Source organism: Penicillium bovifimosum (assembly GCF_028826915.1).
Source record: "Penicillium bovifimosum strain IBT 22155 chromosome Unknown utg000002l_segment0_segment0, whole genome shotgun sequence".
Taxonomy (NCBI): Eukaryota; Fungi; Ascomycota; class Eurotiomycetes; order Eurotiales; family Aspergillaceae; genus Penicillium; species Penicillium bovifimosum.
This window is the reverse complement of record NW_026622711.1, coordinates 540,933-560,694: the sequence shown is the minus strand read 5'-3', so window position 1 is coordinate 560,694 and position 19,762 is coordinate 540,933. Positions and strand designations below refer to the sequence as shown.

Below are 19,762 nucleotides of genomic sequence, written 5' to 3'. Positions count from 1 at the left end.
ATAATCATCTCTCATAACTCTAGCCGAGCTAAAACAAAAGCCCTACAAGTCAGGGGGGAAGTGACGTGGAGAGAATGATACACGAAAGATGCAGAAGGGTCATGGAAAAAGCGCCAAAATATAGAGAAAAAGGGGGGAGCCTGGATACACTTTTTGGAAAAAGAAAGTCATAGCTCGGTCGTTTACTGCTGTCGCTTCCACTTCGGCACCCACTTGCCCTCAGCTGGCTTGGATTCCGACGCAGGAGCAGGGGACTGAGAGGTGGGTTCGCGGCGCGCCCAGCGCTCGGTGGGAGCCTCACGGGGCAGAGCTTCGCGGGGTTCGCGGGGCTCACGAGGGGCAGGGGGAGGAGGGGTGGAGCCGGCGCTGGCGGAGGCACCGGCGCGCAGGTGAGGGGGAACGTAACCACCGCCGGTCTTGCGGATGGGGGCGGCGGGCTGCTCGCGGACGGGCTCGGCCTCTGGGGTAGCACCACCGGCTTCCTTGGCGGCTTGACGTTCTCTCCAGGTTGTCGGGACTCCTGCTGTGCGTGGGGCGATATTGAGACGGGGAGCGATTCGTTCGGCTGGCTCTCCGAGGCCACCCTTGCGGGCTGCGCGGCGGGCTTCGGCTTCTTGCTCACGCTGTTGCTGCTTAAGGGCAATCTCGTCCAATTTGCTATATATGAGGTTAGTATCAAGATGTAAAAGGGGTAAGACGAAAGGGAATACTAACGCTCGCTCTTCCTCGCGCTTGGCCTTCTCCTCGGCCATGATACGACGGCGCTCCTCCTCGCGAGCAATGCGTTCCTGCTCTTCGCGCTCGGCACGCTCCTGCTCCTCCTTGCGACGACGCTCCTCTTCCTCGCGCTCCAACTTCTCGCGACGGCGGCGCTCCTGAACCTCCTTGACACGCTGCTTCTTCTTGGCCTCGAACTCGCGCTCGGCGGCCTTGCGGCGCTTCTCGAACTCCTCGTGGCGTTTCTCGGCAACCTCCTCACGGAAGGCAGTGAAACGGGGTACCAGTCGGCTAAGACGGTGCTTGAGGGCAACAGCCTCGGCGTGCTTCTCCTTAGACTCGCGCAGGGTCTCGGCGTTCAGCTTCTCGTGAAGTGCCAGATCCCGCTGCTTCTGGGCATCGTAATCGGCGGCGATGTGCTTCAATTCCTCGCGGCGGAAGGCACGCTCCAAGTGGTCGATACGCTTGGCGGTGGTGCGAATACGGTCGTTCAACTCGTTCTTCTCCTTCTCAAGCTGGGCCAGCTTCATGGCACGTAGACGGTTGGCATCGAGCTCCTCGAGATCGATCTCGCTAACGTCAATACCCTTGACACCAGTCTTGAGCTCCTCGAGCTGCTTCTTGAGCTCCTCCTGGCGAATGCGCTCCTTCTCATCCTTGATGCGCTTGAGCTCACGCTCACGCTGCTCATCAGCCAGACGTTGCTTCTCAGCATCCTGGAGCTGCTGGGCACGGAGACGCTTGCGGGTCTCCTCCTCGCGCTGCTTACGCTGCAAAGCATCGGTAGCGGCTTCCTTCTTTTTGTCGATGAGGACACGACGGGCGAGGGTCTCCTCGTGCTCCTGGGCGGCGCCGGCAATGGCACGGGCCTGGGCAGTCTGCTTGGCCTGGAGACGGCTCTGGCTGTATGAGGGGTCGACGTACATGCAGGCGACATGGAGGGTCTTGGCGAGACGAGCGACCTGGAAGCGGGCGATCTCGGCGGGGGTGTGCTGCAGACGCTGCACGGAGCCAACCTCGCTCTCGGCGGAGCCAGCACCGCTGCCAGCGTGCATGGCCTTGGAGGAAGAGAAGACATCGGAGTCGAAAGTCAGGACACCGGAAATGTGATCCACGCGGATGGCGAGGTCACCCTTCTTGCAGCCGTTCATAATGAACTTCTCGATCATGGCGGGGGTGATCTGGAAGGGAGCGGGGAACTGAGCAAGATCGTAGACGAACTTGAGCTCAACGGACTCGTAAACCTGGGAGAGTTGCTGGAACAGACGGGTGAGGATAACCTGCTGCAAAGGCACGACGTACTTCTCCATCTCGGGATCGGCACCGATCTGCTTGAGGATGGGGGTAATCTTCTTGCAGATGGAGAGAGGGTGGAAGTCGACCTCCAGGATGTTGTAGAGCTCGCGGATCTCGGGGCGCACACGGCGGAGAAGGCCCTTGTTTAGCGCATCGCGGAAGAGAACAGTACGGGTGGGCGAAGTGGCCATGCCCAGAAGGTTAGTCAGACGAGTGTTCTTGTTCTTGCGTGCCTCATCCACATCGACCAGAGCGCCACGGGAGCGGGAAGTGCTGATAACCGGGATGGAGAGAGCGGAGAGCAGGACGAAAGACGCGGCCTTGGTCATTTCGGCCTCGGTGACCGAGGGGTTCTCCTTCTTGGAGCTCTGGCCGCTGGCCAGAGCCACGGAGGAAAGACGGAGGAGGTTATAGTAACGGTTGTAGGCGGCGGCGTGGAAGAGGTAGTTCTCGCTGACCAGGAAGATGCGGGCGAGCTTCTCGTAGTAATTGGCCATCATGACGTTCTTGGCGGGGCGCTTGCTGAGGTTCAACAAGGTGTGGATATCCTCAATACTGCGGAAAGCCTCCTGCCACAGCTCCAACTCCACGGCGACGTTCAGCTGCTGGAAGCGGGTGTCGAGGTGACGCTGGAGGGTGTCGGCGTCGCTCAAGTTGATGGCGTGCATCTGCGAGGAGTACTTGGCGGCATTCTGGACGTGGTTGCGCAGAAGTTCGCAGAGGCGGCGGAATTCGGTCTTGCGTGTGTACTTCTGGCAGAACTTGAAGGCCTGCAGGGCAGTCGACTGGTACATGATCTCGAGACGGGCATTGTTCTTCAGGATCTCGAGGACGGTGCGGTAGGTCTCCCACAGGAACTTGAGCCACGGGGTGACAACGGCGCGGTCAGTACGATCGCGGGACTGCTCACCGGAGACAGTAGCGAGGAGAATGGTCTCGGGTGTCTCAATAGCCTCCAAATCTTCGATGTTGGAGGAAGGGGCAGCGGACTCGAGGGACGACTGGATCTCGTCGGCCTTGGCCTGGGCCTCGGTGACCTTTTGCTCGGCGAGCTCGATGAATCTCTTAAGAACGACCTGCATGACATCCTACATTAGTTTTGAATCCTTGACATTATTTTCCCCCTCCGCAATTATCCACACGAACCTCGATGGTGCCGACGTTGGTGTTCTGCGCGATGTTCTTGTACTGGTAAAGACCATCCTTGGCGGCCTTGCCCTTGCGAAGGTCGACGGACAACTCAACGAACAAGAGCATCACCGGCTCGAGGGAGGCGATGGGGCTGCTGCGAGTGCGCTTGGAGGTGACATGTTCGTGAAGAACGGTCAAGGCGGCGGGAGCCTGGCCGACGGCGATGAGTTCCTGAGCCCTCTATATAAGATAGATTGATTAGTATCCGATGAACCTTTCTAAGTCGCGACGATGACGATATACCTTGAGGACATTCTCAGGTTTGATATGCGGAGGAGGCGGCATGATGGGTGGGTGCCCCTATGGGGGAGAAGATCAAAGGAAAAAAATCGAAGATTTTTGTGAAAAAGAAAAAAACTTCGAGGGTTCCTGCGTACACACGGGCAGCTTTGGGAGAATGCGATTAACGATGCTGCCACGCGAAAGACCCGATAACGAGGGGAAGATTCACAGTGTGCGTGAGGCCAAAGCAAAAAATTAGATCCCGCCAATTGTTCCCACTTGGGTTTAAGCGATGGCGATCACGTGTGGTGGCCTCAGGCAGATGTTTACTCTCTATACCTTCATTATGACACTACTTACTAGTTAACTAGTGAGTCTTCATAATTGATTTGACTAGTGAATAATAAGAATACTTCTGTTCTGATCCCAACCATCTCATTCCGAACCTGACATTGTAGAAGAGAGTCCGAATATGCCAAGTACTGGGTACTCGTGATGGTCTGACTCCACTAATAAAATCATAACATCCCCCGACCAATCCGAAGTACCGGGTACTTCCTCCCCTCCCAACTCTCCAACGTACAGTAAAACGTGTACTCCGTAAAGAAAAAGAAACCCACGGACTCTCTTTGCCCAGGAAATCCAATCTGACCCTTTCCCTTCCTTTGTCAACTCCCCCCCAATCTCGTTCTTTCCTCTATCTCGACCTACTCATTCACCTTCATTTTTCTTATTTCATTGTCAACCCGGGCCCCTGATTACCCGAACCCCCCCCTAACCTAATTCTCACTCCCTTGGGAAACTGCCGATCCAAAATCCCCCCTCTCCCCCCTTTCTCTCCTACACAGCTCGACCCCCAATTCACGATGCCTGCCTACGAACTCCGACCCGGTGGTGATGGAAAGAACAAGAAGCAGAGTGTCGCCGACTTGAAATATCGTCGCTTGACCGAGCTCAATGCCCGTCTAAAGGAGGATCTGGACCGGCCGCGTGTCAAGGTTTCCGAGGCAGCTCTCTCGTGAGTCCTCTTCGTCAGATCAACAAAACAACAGAACAATTGGAAAACTAATATTTGAACAGTCTCATCAGCTACTGTAATAATACTCGCGACTTCATGGTTCCATCCGTATGGGGACAGGTATGCGACCGGCTGATTCTCTGGCTATTCTCTGGCTTATTGCGCGCGCATTCGGAACTAACAACCCATTCAGGTTGACAAGCGCGAGGACCCCTACGCTCCCCAGCAACAGGGAGGCTGCTGCACCGTCATGTAATGCACTCACGACGGGGTATTTTCTGTTTGCCATGACGTCTTGCTCTCGTTTTCCTTCTTTCCTTTCTACTTAATTCCGGACCCATTCACGACCAATTTTCGCCCCCTTGGACCTCGAACAATACACTGCGATCGGACAAAGATGCCGGCCTGAAAGAATCGTCTGCTGGTTCTGCACGAAACCTTCCACGCCTCCGGGGCCATACGAGTCCCAGTGTGTTTGCCTTATCGTCCCGGTCCGCCTTTGTCCCTCGGAACTCAGGCAGTGTGCGCTTGACGTACTTGTCGCGCCTTGTCTTCTCTTCTTCTTCTCTGGATCGCACCATTCCCCCTTCTCGATGTGTTTGTTAGGAATCAGCTTTTCTTGTTCTTTTTATTTTTCTTTCCTTTGTATCCTTGTTACGGTTCTTCAAAAGCCTCTTTCTATGTTCCATTTCGGGCGTGAGAGTCGGTTGCCATTCGTGTATCATAGATTTGCATCCATGACCAATACAATACCGATCTAATCGATCTACACCGTTGTTTAGGGCCAGCTTGGATCATGTGGTCAGGCTAGACGTACTGTACATCTGCATTCGATTGACCCGCAACAATCTCAAGAGCTACATAGTAGCATATGCTATGTCGGAACTCCATCTCCCCGCTGACATCACCCCACCCAACCTCCAGAGTCCACCCGCTCCGAGGTCGCTTGGAACGAGATCACTTCGCATTGGAATAGTCTGACTTCAAATATACCCTCACATCTCCACTACCTCATTTACCACTCACCATGGCCGAACCTACGCCCACTAAAAGCGTCTCGTCTTTACAAACTACCCTCCCCCGCATCGCTATCAAATTCTGCACTCAGTGTCGGTGGATGCTCCGCGCCGCATACGTATGTTTTAATGGATACTTGATGCTAGATCACACCAAACCACCTACAGAAAAGAAAAGTAACTAACAAAAACCAGTTCGCCCAAGAACTCCTCTCAACATTCGGGACAGACCTCGGCGAAGTCGCCCTCGTACCGGTTACCGGGGGCGTATTCACAGTTACGATTTGGCATTCGATAAACGAGAGTCAGACGGAGGAGACGATCTTGTGGGATCGGAAAAGGGATGGGGGGTTTCCTGGTATGTTTTCTTTCTTCTTTTTTGGATCTTTCTTGTCTACTGCGGTGTCATTGATATCGACACCATGTGGAAGTTGTGATATCTAACCTCTCTGCCCCTGCAGAAGTTAAGGCGTTGAAATCGCTGGTGCGGAATGTTATTGCTCCTGATAGGGATTTGGGACATACCGATCGGGCGTTGAAGAAGGAAAAGGCGCAGGCGGAGAAGATAGAGACAGTCGAGACTGTGAAGGGGGATGAGGAGAAGAAGGGCTGTGAAGATTGTCAGTAGTTGAGATGCGGTCATTCAGTTGACTACAAGAGGTATCTACAACATGGCCCCCATTACATTCGTCGTTATATTGTGCATAGAGATACCAATGCTATTATGAATCCGAGGCTAATGGAAGACACTACATTACGAGAGCAGAGATCGAGCACTGTACACATCACATCCATTATCGCGCGAAGCGAAAGAGTCTAGATAAGGGCGTAAATGATAGAGACAGGAAACGCAATAGTCAAACATTGATCGGAGAGAAGAAGATAATTATCCGTCATAGAATACCCGCGATACCGAGTCAAACAAAGCCCGCTCCTGTAAGAGATGTAACACCATGCCATCGGCTGATCACCGTACTCCGAGATAGAATGAAAAACTATCTCCGAAACGAGAAGGATGAAAGATGCAAAGGGAGATTAAGGGGGAGGTAGGGCCCAGAGGAAAGAACAGTGGGCATCACACAGAGCAAGTGGGCGAACCCGATGCAGACAGACATGATAGATACAAGATGCAACAAGATACATCTCACTGTCTGTACCCGTTGCAATGAATACATGACGCATGACTCTCAGCCCTAAGAGAGTAGGAGAGAGGATGGGATGAAATAAACTGAGCTCATTTCGTGGCTGTGGATTGCTCGGACAGCTCCATAAAGCTTTCGTATCCGGAAGACACCCGAACAGTCGAAGCCTAGGAAGAAGACAGGGTATCATTATCGACTTCGTGAGTCATGACCAGGAGAGCCAAAGCGGTGGGTAATGAAAAGACCAAGTCCGGCCTCTTCAGCTGGTCGTCGTGAATTTATGGAACACCAAGCGTGATATTGTGGTCTCAAGCCTCATTGACAAGATGGAATGTTCGTAGGACCATCGCAGCATTATACACAGTCGGTGATGGTTCAGACCAAAGAACACCGACCAGGATGGAAATAATCATGTCTCTCCCTGAACCTCGTGTGAATGGTTGCGACGCTTCCAGAAAGCAAGGCGAAGTCGACTCCTCCGTTTAGGAAGTTTGCGATGACCGTTGGGCTCGTCTGCGTGTGGAAGTTCGTTCTTGGTGCTGTCCCCGGTGTTCGTCGACTGGGCCGGGCTGCGGGATCTGGGGTAGTGTTTCGTGGCACCGTCTTCAGATCGAGTTTGACCACGACCGAGGACAGAGCTACGGCCAGGACTGCAGCCACCCGCAGGCTCGGATACATTGGAAGGGTACGGTTCGGCGGTGCTAGGACGCGTGCTAACGTCATCTGGTCCCCCGAGCTCGCTTTGCACAGCACTCTCACCCGAGGCCCGCTTTTCGTCGCTGCTATCGACAGCCAAGAAGCTCGAAGCATTCGTCGTGGGAGATGTCGGAGCCATGGTGTTGCTGTAAGTGCTCTGCGTGCGTGTGCAACTGTCCCGGACGGAGCCAGTGCGAGCAGACGAGCTGTTGTGCGCATGGTGACGTTGAGACCCATGTGAGAGGCCTTGCCGGGAACTGCCTGGTCTTGCGGCAGATTCAGACGCCTGATCACGCCCGGTGGTCCCTGAAGATCGAGCCGTGCCACCAAAGGCCGAGTTGGCATATAAAACGGCGGCAAGAACAGCCGGGTCCTCGGTGGCAGGGCTTGCTTCTGCGACAGGGGTATGGAGCTGGGTAGAGATAGAATCACGAGCTGTCTCTGGTACACCAGGAATGGAGAAATAAGAAAGATCTGGCACGGCGCTAGAGGACTTTCGAGACGGGAATTCATCCACGGACAGCAGAGGAGTTCCTGTGATCTCAATCTGGGGGCCTTTGGTGTCCGGCGATACGACTGGTTCAATCGTGTTTTCATTGTACGCACCAGATTCGGAACTGATGGGCGAAGTGACGTCTGGTGCGACGTCCCCTGATGAGGAGAGCCGCCTTTCACCGGGAGTTTCAACTGCAGGGCTATGAGAGCGAGGCGAGACAGTGATCTCAGCCCGTTTCTCAGCCGGCAGACCTTGCTTTTCGAGTTCTTCATTGGCAAGTTCCTGCCAGAGTGCCTGGTTGTGGCGAATATGATCCGTAGTGAACTGCAACTGCGGCAAGAGATCGGATATGCCTTCAAAGAGTGGTAGGGCGAATATTGACATGAACCCGATTTGACCAGTAGCCAATTTGTAGACGTTCCCTAATTCTGGTGGCCCACCGAAGAGCGCAGTCTCCATCCCAACCTCCCTTTCCATCTCACCCTGATTGGCAAACTCCTCCTGCAGAACTTGCGTCCACTCTCTTGCAACCTTCCAAGGCCGCGCCACGTTGCTGATGTCGGCACATTTTATCAACAAGCCACACACCAGGGTCTTGTACATGTCGACATCTTGCGGCTTCCAGCCTTCAACAGAGCGGTTATTTTCGGCGAACTTTTCTTGGAACGAGCCCATCCGCTGCATAAACTTCTGGTGCACGCCCATATCTGTAGCCAAAATGGAACTGATAAGAAGCTTTCGCAGCTGGTGGTCCTTGAATGCTGCCGGCCAGTGTCGACGCAAGATCTGGGAGAAGGCAGCGCAATGGAATGCCTCTAGGACGGAATTGTCGTTGTATAGTTGCGCAAGAGGTGCGTTGAGTTTCACAAGGAAGAAATTGTTGACACCTGGATGACCAACGTCGTGACCAATGGCCGAGATAAGGAGGGTAAGGGAGTCGAATGGGGTGAGAAGGGAGGTGATAGGAGTCTCGGGAACAGAGACTTGACCAATAGGTCCATATGGAGGCAAGGCGCCAATGTGCAGCAAGAAGCAAAAGACAGATTGTAGTACATCGATCGCGTGGCGGAAGTTGTGATATAACACGAATGAATTGTAGGCGGCGCGGCAGGCGAGAAGGAAGACTTGCAGTTCATCAGGCGTTAACCGCCAAGGTTCCAATCCTGGCATAGAGAGGGCATGCTGTATCATTTCACTGGCGCCGAAGACTAATTCATCCTCGGTGAAGTCACGAGCTGAGAAATCCCAACAGCCTACCTTCTCTTTGATCAAAGGCACACGGGCAGGATCCAGATCCAGGTCCCGCTCCTGCAGTTCATGAATGACCTCTTCTGGGTTGCAGATCCCTTTCATGAGTTTTGAAACCATGGCTTCTCTTAGATAAGAGTACGGCTGCTCATCATGGACACCAACCCACGAAAGCTTTCGCTGCTTTCTCCGGGCAAGGAACCGAGACATCTCTCTCTGGGCGGCTTTATGGGTACGATAGGCATGAACCACCAGCCCTTGAATTCGAGACCGATCGAGCGGAGTGGCCAAAACATCCACAGCACCGGCATCAAGACAGCGGGCGATCTGCTTGTGCTCCACCGTGAGAGGTCCTTGGAAACCGGGAGTACCGGGAGTACTGGTAGGGCCGGCACCAGCATTGTCGTTGAGTGCATTGTGAGCAGGCAGACGCAATATCGCAACGGGAATAACTAGGTTCGGGGCTTCCTGGCCTTGTATATCATTCGAGACACCTGTCAGAAGTGACAAGCCACGTGCTTCGTCGAAATGCGTTGAAAACGTAAAGGTGTGGTGGATGGAACCAGGCGACGGAGGGGCGCCATCCGTCCACGAGGCGCGACTGGCTTTCCGACGAGCGAGGTTGGACGACTCTTCGCCGCTAAAGTCCACTTCAACAAAAGCAAAGATCGGGCTACACGCGTTGCCCGCACGGTCGCTGAGCTCGGCGAGCTTGGAGGCAAAGGAGGATCCATTGTGACAGAGATATACTGCAGGAATCAAGATTGATTAGTCAATAAAATCAAACGCAGGGCCAGAATTGCAGAACCTACCTTGTTTGCACACATCCAGCAGGTGCTCCACATCCGCCTGCAGGCCCTCGGAGTCATCGGGAGAAAAGTAGGAACCTGTCGATGATATCGTAGATGTATCAGAGGAATTCCTGCGCACCCATCTCTCCGACTGCACTCGGTCGTCGATATAGACGCCCGAACATTCTAAGCCGTCCCCCATGGTGTTCGAATAAAACAGGCGAATGACAACCCCCAATCAGGCTATGTTGCCGGAATCACAGAACCGACAATAACTCAATCGGAGCGAAAGAAAGGAAAGGAGCCGATCGGATTTATCCTGACTCGCATATGGCGCAGATGGTAAGGGTCGTGGTGTTTCGCCTGGTGGAGAAGAACGGTATGGGTGACGTGGGCGTTCCGAGCGAAGTTGAGAGAGGTGAAAAAAATACAAAAAAAATGAGCGGCGAATCGGGGGGATAAGTTATGGATGACCAGTATTAAGCCGAGTGAATGAGCTCAAAGAAAGTCCAAAAAAGGAATGGCAGGAGCCCAGCAATCAAGCTCTACACCGAAATTGAACAATGGAGTTGTTTCCTGCAGCGAGGCTGTCCGAGTCGCGTTGTGGACTGGAGGTTCCGAGACAACCCCTCAGAGAGTCTAGACTGAGTGTCGCACTAGGCAGTTCAAGCGCGCAACCCGCTTTTCATCCCCCGGAGTTGGAATTCGAGTGACGGGGATGGAATCAAACACGTGAGGAATGTCGAGGACGGGATCAATTGGGAAGCGTCAAAGAAATAGGGAGGAATCGGAACAGGTGGTCAGTCGGACATGGCCGTGAAGCGGTGAGATCGGACAAAGAGAGAGTAGGGAGAATCAATAAGAAAGAAGTTGGAAGGTCAAGAAGTTGTCGAGAGCAAAACAGTTGGAGGGGCGAACACGGGGAAGGGGCTTCTTTCCTCCTTCCAGAAGGCCTTGGGGCGGGACGGGATGATCCTCAAGTAATCTTAGGCATTTGGTAGGGGTACATCGCCTGTACTTTTGATTCTTAACGTATATCTTTATGCTGATGATCTATCTAGCATATCTCTAGCAATTCTCTAAATACGTCTTGTTTCTTCTCTTCCTTCTCTTCATTTTCTCTATTTTCCTCTCATCTCCCTCTTCATCACTTCTTGCAGAGCCTCCGATCGTAACCGGTGGGCCCAATGACGCCTCTTTCCTCTTTTTTTTTCCTTTTTGCTATCCTTCTAGAAGGCCAGCGGGTTAGGTAAGCGCAGATTCTTTGACATAATAAAGTGGATACGAGGATATGCGAGGGGCATAAATGCACATAGATCAGAAGTCTATTTGACTATATCTGCATACTACCATAGGCCCTAGAACACATTCATACAAGTACACCCGATATAATACACACTGTGTATAATACCACACCTGATGAATCCTCCTGCAAAATCTTAGAGAAAAAAAAAAGAGAAAAAAAGAAAAAAAAGTGGATAAACGTTCGGACCAAAATGGGGCCACACCGGCGGAAAAACCAATTAATCCGTTGTGATCTCATCGACTGCTGATTACAGTAGAACAACCCGTCTCCACTGGGGCACGGGGCTTCCAGGGATGTTCCAGACTGCAGATACGTGCTATCACATGGAGAAATTCGACGAGAAACTACACAACGATCGGCACCGTCAGGATGTGATCATCCGCATATACAGAGTAACAGACAGAGCAACATTGAAGTATAGTTGATTTGTATCTTTCAGCCCTTCCAAGTTTTTCCAGTCGGAGTATGGAACGGGGGCTGTGCACGCTTACTTAATTTCCCTTGCTGAGTGCAGAGCGTCCACGGTTCAGTTGCTGATCGCGTTCATGTGATTGGAAGGGTGTATACAGCCAATCAGAAGAGTAGAGACAGGGTACTTCTAAAATGTGTGTATGCCCGTATGCCGTTACCTGCAATGTACATGTACCTGGTACTTGAGGTTACAACATTTAGCGTACATTCTGCAAGTGCCAAGTGGAATGAAGTTGCAAGGTGGGGGGTTGTCGATCCCCTTGGCGATTGATAGCATGAACCTATACACCAGCCACACTCTATTCAATCATTCTCTCTAATTGTGTATGTACACACATCGAGATCTTGACGTGTATCTACTTACTCAAAAACGCAAACAATCTTTCCCTTAGTAGTGTTACTCTCCAGCAACTTATGCGCTTCCTCAATCTTCTCGAACGGGAAAACCTTCTCAACGAACACCTTGAACGTCCCGTCGACAAACTTAGGCAAAGCATGCTCAACGAGAGTATCCCTCAATTTTTGCTGATAGTCCACATCCCGACTGCGCAGTGTGCTCCCCTCGACCCGCACCCGCTTGTACAGCAACGGCGCGATGTTAACACCATCAGGTAACTTGCCCCCGCCCATTAGACCGAGGAGCACGACGCGTCCGTCGCGCGCCGCCACGTCCAGGTTGCCCTGGAAATAGGTGGCGCCGATGAAGTCGACTGTGAGGTTGACGCCGGCGCCGCCGGTCGCGGTTTGGATCTCGCTGGCCCAGTCTTGGGTTCTGTAGTTGAAGGCTTTTGTGACGCCGAGTTCTTTTTCTAGGAAGTCAATCTTCTCTTGCGAGCCCACTGTCGCGTAGATGGCTTTTGCGCCGGCGGCTTTGGCGAGTTGAATTCCTGAGATCGAGACTGAGGAGGCGCCCGCGTGCCAGAGGACAGATTGGCCAGGTTGGAAGTCGCCGATTAGGAATAGGGCTTGCGAGGCTGTGATCCAGGTCTGAGGGGGGAGTTAGCCACATGTAAGACTGCAGTAGGTCGGGGAGAAGGATGCATGCATACCTCGGGCACACCGGCTGCCTCTTCCCATGACAGCTCCTTCGGCTTGTGTACAAGCATCTTCGTCGAGACGGCGACGTATTCGGCATAAGCGCCGCCGTAGGCAAGACCCAGGACTTCATCGCCGACCTTGAAGTCTTCGTGTCCGTCCGGCCCAAAGCTCTCGATCACGCCGGAGAACTCCACGCCCATTGTCGGGGGTGCCTGGGGCGGGAGCGGGTACTGGCCCTCGCGCTGCAGTAGGTCCATACGGTTCAATCCGAAGGCCCGAACCTTGACAACGGCCTGGCCTTCTTCGGCGGTGGGCTTGGTGATTTGGTCGACAAAGAGGCTCGATGCGGGGCCTTTGCCGCCTTTGATGCCTGGGAATTGTTAGTTGGTACTCTGGACATGGGTGTAGAATCTGCGAGGTATTGATATAGGAATATTGGAGCTACAAGTAGGGGATTTTAGGGGCAATTGGGCTTGTATCATGGCTTCCAACAGCTGGTCATCTCCAGCTGTGATGTGAATGACATCAAGTGGGGGGATGTTCTTCCCCGCGTTCACTTACCGATAGCTCGCATAGTTTCACTCATCCTCACAGATAGGTATGTACAGTGTTCACTGAATAGTTCCTATACAAATATTTGCAGAAGAAATGTTCTATATTTAAGAAATCCTGTTATGTCGGCCTGATCTCAACATCGATCGGCATTTGTCAGCTCCGTGAGCTCCCGTTCCGAGGTCCACCCTGGGAAAGCTTAAGAGGGGTTGACGATGGATGCCGGACAGCCGAGTGGATAACGAGTCTCTTTAGATTCGAGAAAAAAAAAGCTGTAGGCAATAGCAATGCTATTCAATTCTAGCTGAAAAACAATGGGTAATGGTAATATCAATCATAAAGGCCAATCCTACTCCATGCAATCCTTGATTTTCGACCATATCAACCCCAAACCAATAACAGACTCCACGGACTTTTCCCAGCCGTAATTCAAGTACGCCAGAAAACAGCATGATAAAAAGAAAGAGAAAATGAAGGGTGAAAGACGGTGACCGACTGGGCAGATTCCCCGTAATGACTCGAGGTCTCGGTGACTGAAAACACAGAAAAGACATGCAGAAAGGAAATCCAAACCCGGGCCGTTTTGTTCATCGGGTGCCTTGGCATGCATATGCAATTGCACGGTAAAAGCAAATAGAAGAGGACGGAGGTAATTATCATACAATTCGAGTATGAGCGTCCGTGCGGGTATGTCGTTATGAAAGAAGATTCTTCAGTGATGGGCTTGCGCTCGCCCCAGTTCCGGCTGTACCGTTGACGGCCCCTGAATGCCGGCTGCTGGGTCCACCCATGAGGGAAGGTGATGTGTCTTCCGGTCGTGTGGGAGGGGTAGGCCCCCGCGGAGCCATATGGGCCTGGCTAATTGGCGGTGAGTGAGAAGGAGCGCCTATCACACGGTCGACAGAGTACATGCGATGAGGCGGACCCCCATTAAGAGCGCTCAGCGAGGTCTGGGGTGAGCGATTGACTGTCGTCGCCTGCACAATTGGAGGCGAGGCGGAGGCTGCATACGATCGCGGAGGGGGCTGTGAAAGATGCGGAGAACGGACCGGAACGGGGCCATACGGGCTTTGGTGCGTGGGATAGGGTGGTGGTGGTCCCGGCGGCCCAGCACTGGCGTAGTGCTGTGATGATGCCCCCGCGGGATGAGGTGCATAGCTATTCATGTGATGATGAGGAGGTGGTGGTGCCGAGGGATAAGGCGATGGCGACATGCCATTGCGCAGAGCCATATCGGGAGTGGGACGCTCGTATGGCCCAGTGTACCCTGGCCCGGGGAGTCCGCTGGGTGAGTTAGCTGGAGGCATTGGCCGCCCAAGCATGCCGTTCGGGGGAGGCGGAGGATGCGGGTGGGGGTGTGGCAAGAATGTATGACCCGCATGGTTTCCGTGACTAGGCATCCGTGAAGTAGGCATCATAGGACGCTGAGCAGAGTAAGGCGAGGGCCGTTGATCGGGCATAGGCTCTGGAATTGGTGGAGGAGGCGGCGCCGGGTTCTTCAAGTGGCATTTGTGACACTCATATGCCAATTCGGCCTGATCTCCATTTTGCTGGGCGAAGGGAGTTTGTAGCGGATGATGAGGGTATCCAGCGCCATTAGCCATGGCAGGTCGTCGCGCGACAGCCCACCACCTGGGACTAAAGCCGGTAGCACAACGGGCACATGCACGAGGGGTCTCAACACCAGAAGCGGCTGGTCGTGGTGCAACATGATTGTTGGAATCGATATCCATCGGATCCTCAGGTCCATCTTCCGAAGCTGGTTGAACTTTTTGAGCATCCTTCTGAGCTGACGCAGCGCTCGTCGAGGCCCGACGATGTGCAGTGTGGGAAGACGGTGGCGCAGATCCAACAGATGGATGCATGCACGCCGCTTTGCGAACGGTTCCAGTGAGGGAAAGGTCAGCTTGCTTGTAGGTCTGGGCGAACAACTGAAGAGCGTTGAGTTGGCCCTGGTTGGTTTGCTCGCCAATCTCATGCAGACCAGGCGGTGCTGTGTGGTTTGGACAGTAGACAGCAGGTGTCGCTACCCCAACATCTTCGCCCAAGCGAATGGTGCGCATGCCATCGCGGCGCGAGCTCTTCACAGGTGTGATTTCGAAGCCGAAGCGGTAATGTGCCTGGAAGGCACAGCCCACGTGGAAGTGAGCATTGCAACCGGTCGAACTGCAGGGCACACAGGCGCCCTTGTTTGACTTGCAGACCTTACAATTCCAGCGCCACCGCTCTTTGGGAATGGATGCAAATCCTTCCGCGGGCTCAAGCTCCTCTGCAGCCCCGTACTTCAACTCCGGAGTCCACATGGTGCAAAGTACGTGGGCCCAGTTGTTGCCTGCAGTACGCTTCAATGGTTCACGAGGACCAACCGGTTTGCCAGCAGCCTCCTGTCGCTGACGATAAAGTTTAATGGCCTCGACAACCATTTCCTTCTCCATGCGCTCCTTTTCCTTGTCACGTTCAGTCTTCTTCCGAGGGTTGTTTTTGGACGTTTCCATGAGGTCGTGCTCGGTCCATGATACTGGGCAAAGGACGCATGTGTAGTTGGTGGAGATGGATGGGCTGCGATCGTTGGAGCACATATCACACAACCATTTGTTGCCAGCACGCGAATCCCGCACGCCATAACAACTGCGATGGACCGTGAGCCGACAGTCCCGGCATGAAAGATGCTCTTCGCCGGATGGTTCGACTTGGTTGCAAATGGCACAAGGGAGAGTCTTCGCCTTGGGTGGGTCAGGAACAATTGGTGGAGCTTCGACAACCTTCTCGGGTGCCGTTTTCTTCTTCGGCATGGGCTCCACAGAGGTCGCGGCCGACGGCGCAGGCGTCTCCTTGGTCTTCTTCTTCGTCGGATCCACCTTGCCTTCCAACAGGAGTCGCGGGTTTGTATCCAGTGGAATGCCCATGGCGGTAGCTGTCGTAGCAGTGGCATTGGTGATCACGAAGGGGGTCTCGGTGGCAACAATCAGTTGGGCGAGCATCTCCTCGTCGATACGTCGTCTCCATGACTTGTTGCCGCTGCTTGCAATCCTCTTCGCAACCTCATCAACATCCTCGTATTGAATTCCGTATTTCCGCCACAGCAGAGCGCAGCGTAGACAGAGTGAAACTGTAAGCATAGGGCCCTTGTCCTTTTTGTTCGAAGGTTCGGATGGAACAACGGTGCCAGGTGGTACCAGGGGCGCGCGGCGCCACTGTCGTGAATGACGGGTAGAACAGAACTTGCAATGGAAACCCTTCTTCTGGGCAACCGCTTTCTCGGAGTCAAAGGCGGAATCATCATGATCATCGGCCACGTCGTCGACGAGTTTGGATGAAACGACACTTTGGCGTCGGACTTCCTTCTTTCCACGTCTACCTTCATAACTGCCCCAGATCTTCCGACCGCTGGGGGTCTTCTTCCACATGTAGTAAAATCGGACGATCTGATAGATATGGACAGTCTTGACGTGTTTCATGATATTGCGCCATTCCGATCCATATTTGGCGACACCCTGTTCGAACAGCTTGAGCTCCTCCGGTCGAATGTGGGGCTCCTTGAGATCCTTGTACTTGTTGGTTTTCTTTAATTTGGCGAGGGCTGACGGGACGTCGAAGCTCTCAGAGTAGAGTAATTGAAGGGCTTTGTCGAGGAAGTTCGTGGAGTACTTCTCAACTCCGATACTGGGTGCCAGTTCCTTAGCTTGCCGCATGTAGTCATCGATGAACTTCTCTCGGTCTTCGTCGCTTAGATGAGACCCAGGTGCATCGTCTTCACCTCGGCTCGGGATCTGGTCAGAAGAGGGCATCTTGAATTGAAGCTCCGCAGTGCGCGCTTGCTTTCCGTTGATTGCGACCGGTTCGTCCTCGCCACGATGGATATAGCCCACAGGTTCATCTTCCACCCATTTCGGTCGATTTGCTCTCTCGCGCTTCGCGGCTTCCAATGCCGCCTGCGCATCCTTGGACAGCTTGCCGTCCTTCTTTGATTTTTTCTTCATGTCGAGCGGCTTCACGTATTCCACTGGGCGGCCTGGCCAAGCTGGAACCACCGCCTGGTGCCGGGTTCCTAGGCGTGAGCTGGCGCGTGGGTAAATTCGATCGTCGTAGTCGAGAGCATCCTCCACACGGCAATGAATGCCGAGATATCGGTAAGGCCACATTTTGGCCTGCGCGATCTGTTCAGCGGTTGCAGGCTGAGGCATGAAATCCTCCTCGGGTGCGGGTGTGCTAACGGAGGTACCATTCGCTGCACCGTTCGCGTGATTGTGATCATCTTCTTCCTCTTCTTCCATGATCACATCTTCGCCGTCGGTTCGGATGCTGCCGTTTAATGGTGTGTTACGTGCTTCCAGTTTCCGCTCCTGGGCACGACTGCAAGCAGCACAGGCCCAAGCGAAGCCTCGCGCGGGTTTCTTGGTCAAGGCGGGTCGCACACAGTACATGTGATATGTTGAGTGGCAAACGGCACAGTCGACAGATTCGGAATGTGCAGCGTACAAACGGCATCGCTTGCAAGTCTTGACGGCACCCGTCAATTCTTTCCCCTTGCCGAGTTCGACGAGAATGAACCTCCAGCGGTCATCGAGAACCTTTTTGACGTTGGCCGGTACATTAATGATATCTTTCGTCGGTATAACATCGTAGAGACGATGGATGTATCTGTCAAACATTTTATCGTACCAGAAGCAATTCCTCGTCTTCTTGTAGGCGTTGATATCATCAATTTCCGACACATGTCGAATGTCGCATCGGCCTCGTAATGAAGAAAGAGGACAGGTGTCGGAGTGCATTGACGCAAACACAAACCGAGTGTCGGGAGAGTGGCGTTGAATATCTCGTGGGCGGTAATACCAGTTGACTCTCATGGCCTCAATGAACCCACCTGGTTTTGTCTTGGATGGAAGAAACTCCATAATCCGTGCCAAATAATAAGGCTCACCCGGAGGTTCGCAAATTAGATAGACGTGATCTGCACAGGGTTAACTTCGCAAAATCGCTTTTATTTGACAAGAGTGGAAACCAACCATTAACGGCAAAGGTGGTGCCATCATCAGCTATTAATTTGCCGTCGTGCAGATACGGCCCTGTATTTTCAAAGCTCACCATGTTGGTGAAATAACCCCCTTCGGAGTCCTCTGGTGGGGAGGTGAAGATCTTCTTGGCGGTACTGCCAGAGGTGGGCGTGGAGCTTGGCGTGCTGGCAGGTTGTTTGCGTTTTCTCGAATTAGAGCTATTTGCATCTTCCGGTCTGGCAGAAAATGATGAGGTGCCCGGAATGGCATCTTTTGCCGAGCCATTTGCGCTGTGGCCGTTGGTCAAGGCCTTCTTTGGTTGCGCCGACGAGGTCTTCTCATCGAAATTAGCGCCGTTGACGATGTTGGTCAATGCCTGGCCGCTGTTTCTTTTGGCTGACTTGGAGGTTGGTGCGGAAGGATCGATATCCGCGTCCAAATCACGGTCCTCAGCATAATTGGGCCGAGGGGCGTTGCGACCTCTCGAACGCGTGCCATACGCGGTGGCGGAGCCGTTGGCCGCATCGGCCACTGCCTCCGGAGAGTTGGGGGCAGTCATCGAGTAAACCCCTTAGTCATCCACAAGTTGATGGAAGTGACTGGGGAGAAGAGAAAAGGTTAAGATGAAAGAGAGAGAACAAGTCCCGGGGTGGAGAATATAGGCCCAGAAGCTGTGGCGGTGATTAGTGGGAACCCGAAACCTTGGGAAAGCGCAGGTAGGCAGGCGTCAATTGGGGGGTGGAAGAGTGGGAAGGTGAAAAAGTAACACGAGGCGGAAAATCTCAAAATACGGGCAGATATGGGATCATCCACATGGGAAAGCCGAGAACACAGAGAGAGTTGCGAAGGGGGAAAATAAGAAAAAAATAAGTGGGAAAGACAAAGAGTGGACCGTGTCAGATCTTATTCTCTGCAGGGGTGGCCCGGGGCACAGATATCAACGCAGACACAACATTGATAGGGGAGATGTACTAGGCATAGCTGGGGGAAGCTAGAGCTATATAGAAAGACAACACTTACGGAATAATCAAAGGTACAGCTGAATGGCTGAATGGCCGAATGTATGATAGAAACAATACACAAAACCAATCCGAAGGGGAAGGAAAGTTGAATAGAGAGGAGAGGAAGAGAAGAAAGTAGATAGAGTGTGGATTGGGGGGGGGGGGGGGGGAGGATTAGAGGGGAGGGAAGGGTCGGGATCAGCGGGTCAAAAGCGTTTTAGCGGGTAAAAAAGACGATATAGCCCAACGGGGAAGGGAGAATGGGGGATAATTGGGAAGGGGGCACGAGTGAGGAAAGGAAGAGAGAGAGATGATCGAAAAGGAAGAGAAATGAAAAAGATGAAGAAAGGTCGAAGATTCCCCCAGCCCGGGAGGTTGTGCTAGTCCCGATATGTTAATATGACGGATCCTCAAGAACCAACTGGGGGTGTTACTCCCCTTGCTCGATCTAGATGGTCAGGGATATAGAGAGAGATCAAAGAGTGGAAGTGGAGATGGGGAGAAAGAGAGGAAGAAGATTAGAAAATACTAGAGGAATGCTGACAGGAGTATCGGAAGTTCGTTCAG

The 19,762-nt window shown here is 53.2% G+C and overlaps 6 protein-coding genes across 6 annotated transcripts; 2 read left to right on the top strand and 4 right to left on the bottom strand.

The window, feature by feature from the left end:
- Positions 1-182: 182 nt before the first annotated feature.
- tif32 (putative eukaryotic translation initiation factor 3 subunit EifCa) lies at positions 183-3,489 on the bottom strand (the record flags this gene model as incomplete). The annotated part of the gene is made up of 3 exons (XM_056662156.1): positions 183-3,089; positions 3,160-3,384; positions 3,448-3,489. The coding sequence occupies 3 exons, from the start codon at positions 3,487-3,489 to the stop codon at positions 183-185; spliced, it is 3,174 nt and encodes a 1,057-aa protein (XP_056524269.1).
- An 803-nt stretch (positions 3,490-4,292) lies between these two features.
- N7515_001411 (guanine nucleotide-binding protein subunit gamma) lies at positions 4,293-4,700 on the top strand (the record flags this gene model as incomplete). The annotated part of the gene is made up of 3 exons (XM_056662155.1): positions 4,293-4,444; positions 4,507-4,564; positions 4,638-4,700. The coding sequence occupies 3 exons, from the start codon at positions 4,293-4,295 to the stop codon at positions 4,698-4,700; spliced, it is 273 nt and encodes a 90-aa protein (XP_056524268.1).
- Positions 4,701-5,471: 771 nt separating this feature from the next.
- N7515_001410 (Rdx family protein) lies at positions 5,472-6,088 on the top strand (the record flags this gene model as incomplete). Its single annotated transcript, XM_056662154.1, has 3 exons — positions 5,472-5,579; positions 5,656-5,818; positions 5,922-6,088. The coding sequence occupies 3 exons, from the start codon at positions 5,472-5,474 to the stop codon at positions 6,086-6,088; spliced, it is 438 nt and encodes a 145-aa protein (XP_056524267.1).
- A 923-nt stretch (positions 6,089-7,011) lies between these two features.
- Positions 7,012-10,035, bottom strand: pdeB (3',5'-cyclic-nucleotide phosphodiesterase PDE2; the record flags this gene model as incomplete). Its single annotated transcript, XM_056662153.1, has 2 exons — positions 7,012-9,791; positions 9,855-10,035. The coding sequence occupies 2 exons, from the start codon at positions 10,033-10,035 to the stop codon at positions 7,012-7,014; spliced, it is 2,961 nt and encodes a 986-aa protein (XP_056524266.1).
- Positions 10,036-11,970: 1,935 nt separating this feature from the next.
- On the bottom strand, positions 11,971-13,234 carry N7515_001408 (NAD(P)H-quinone oxidoreductase; the record flags this gene model as incomplete). Its single annotated transcript, XM_056662152.1, has 3 exons — positions 11,971-12,597; positions 12,660-13,018; positions 13,210-13,234. 3 exons carry the CDS (start codon positions 13,232-13,234, stop codon positions 11,971-11,973), a joined length of 1,011 nt encoding a protein of 336 aa, XP_056524265.1.
- Positions 13,235-13,895: 661 nt separating this feature from the next.
- On the bottom strand, positions 13,896-18,753 carry N7515_001407 (DNA-binding E3 ubiquitin-protein ligase SNT2; the record flags this gene model as incomplete). Its single annotated transcript, XM_056662151.1, has 2 exons — positions 13,896-18,151; positions 18,207-18,753. The coding sequence occupies 2 exons, from the start codon at positions 18,751-18,753 to the stop codon at positions 13,896-13,898; spliced, it is 4,803 nt and encodes a 1,600-aa protein (XP_056524264.1).
- Between the last annotated feature and the right edge of the window lie 1,009 nt (positions 18,754-19,762).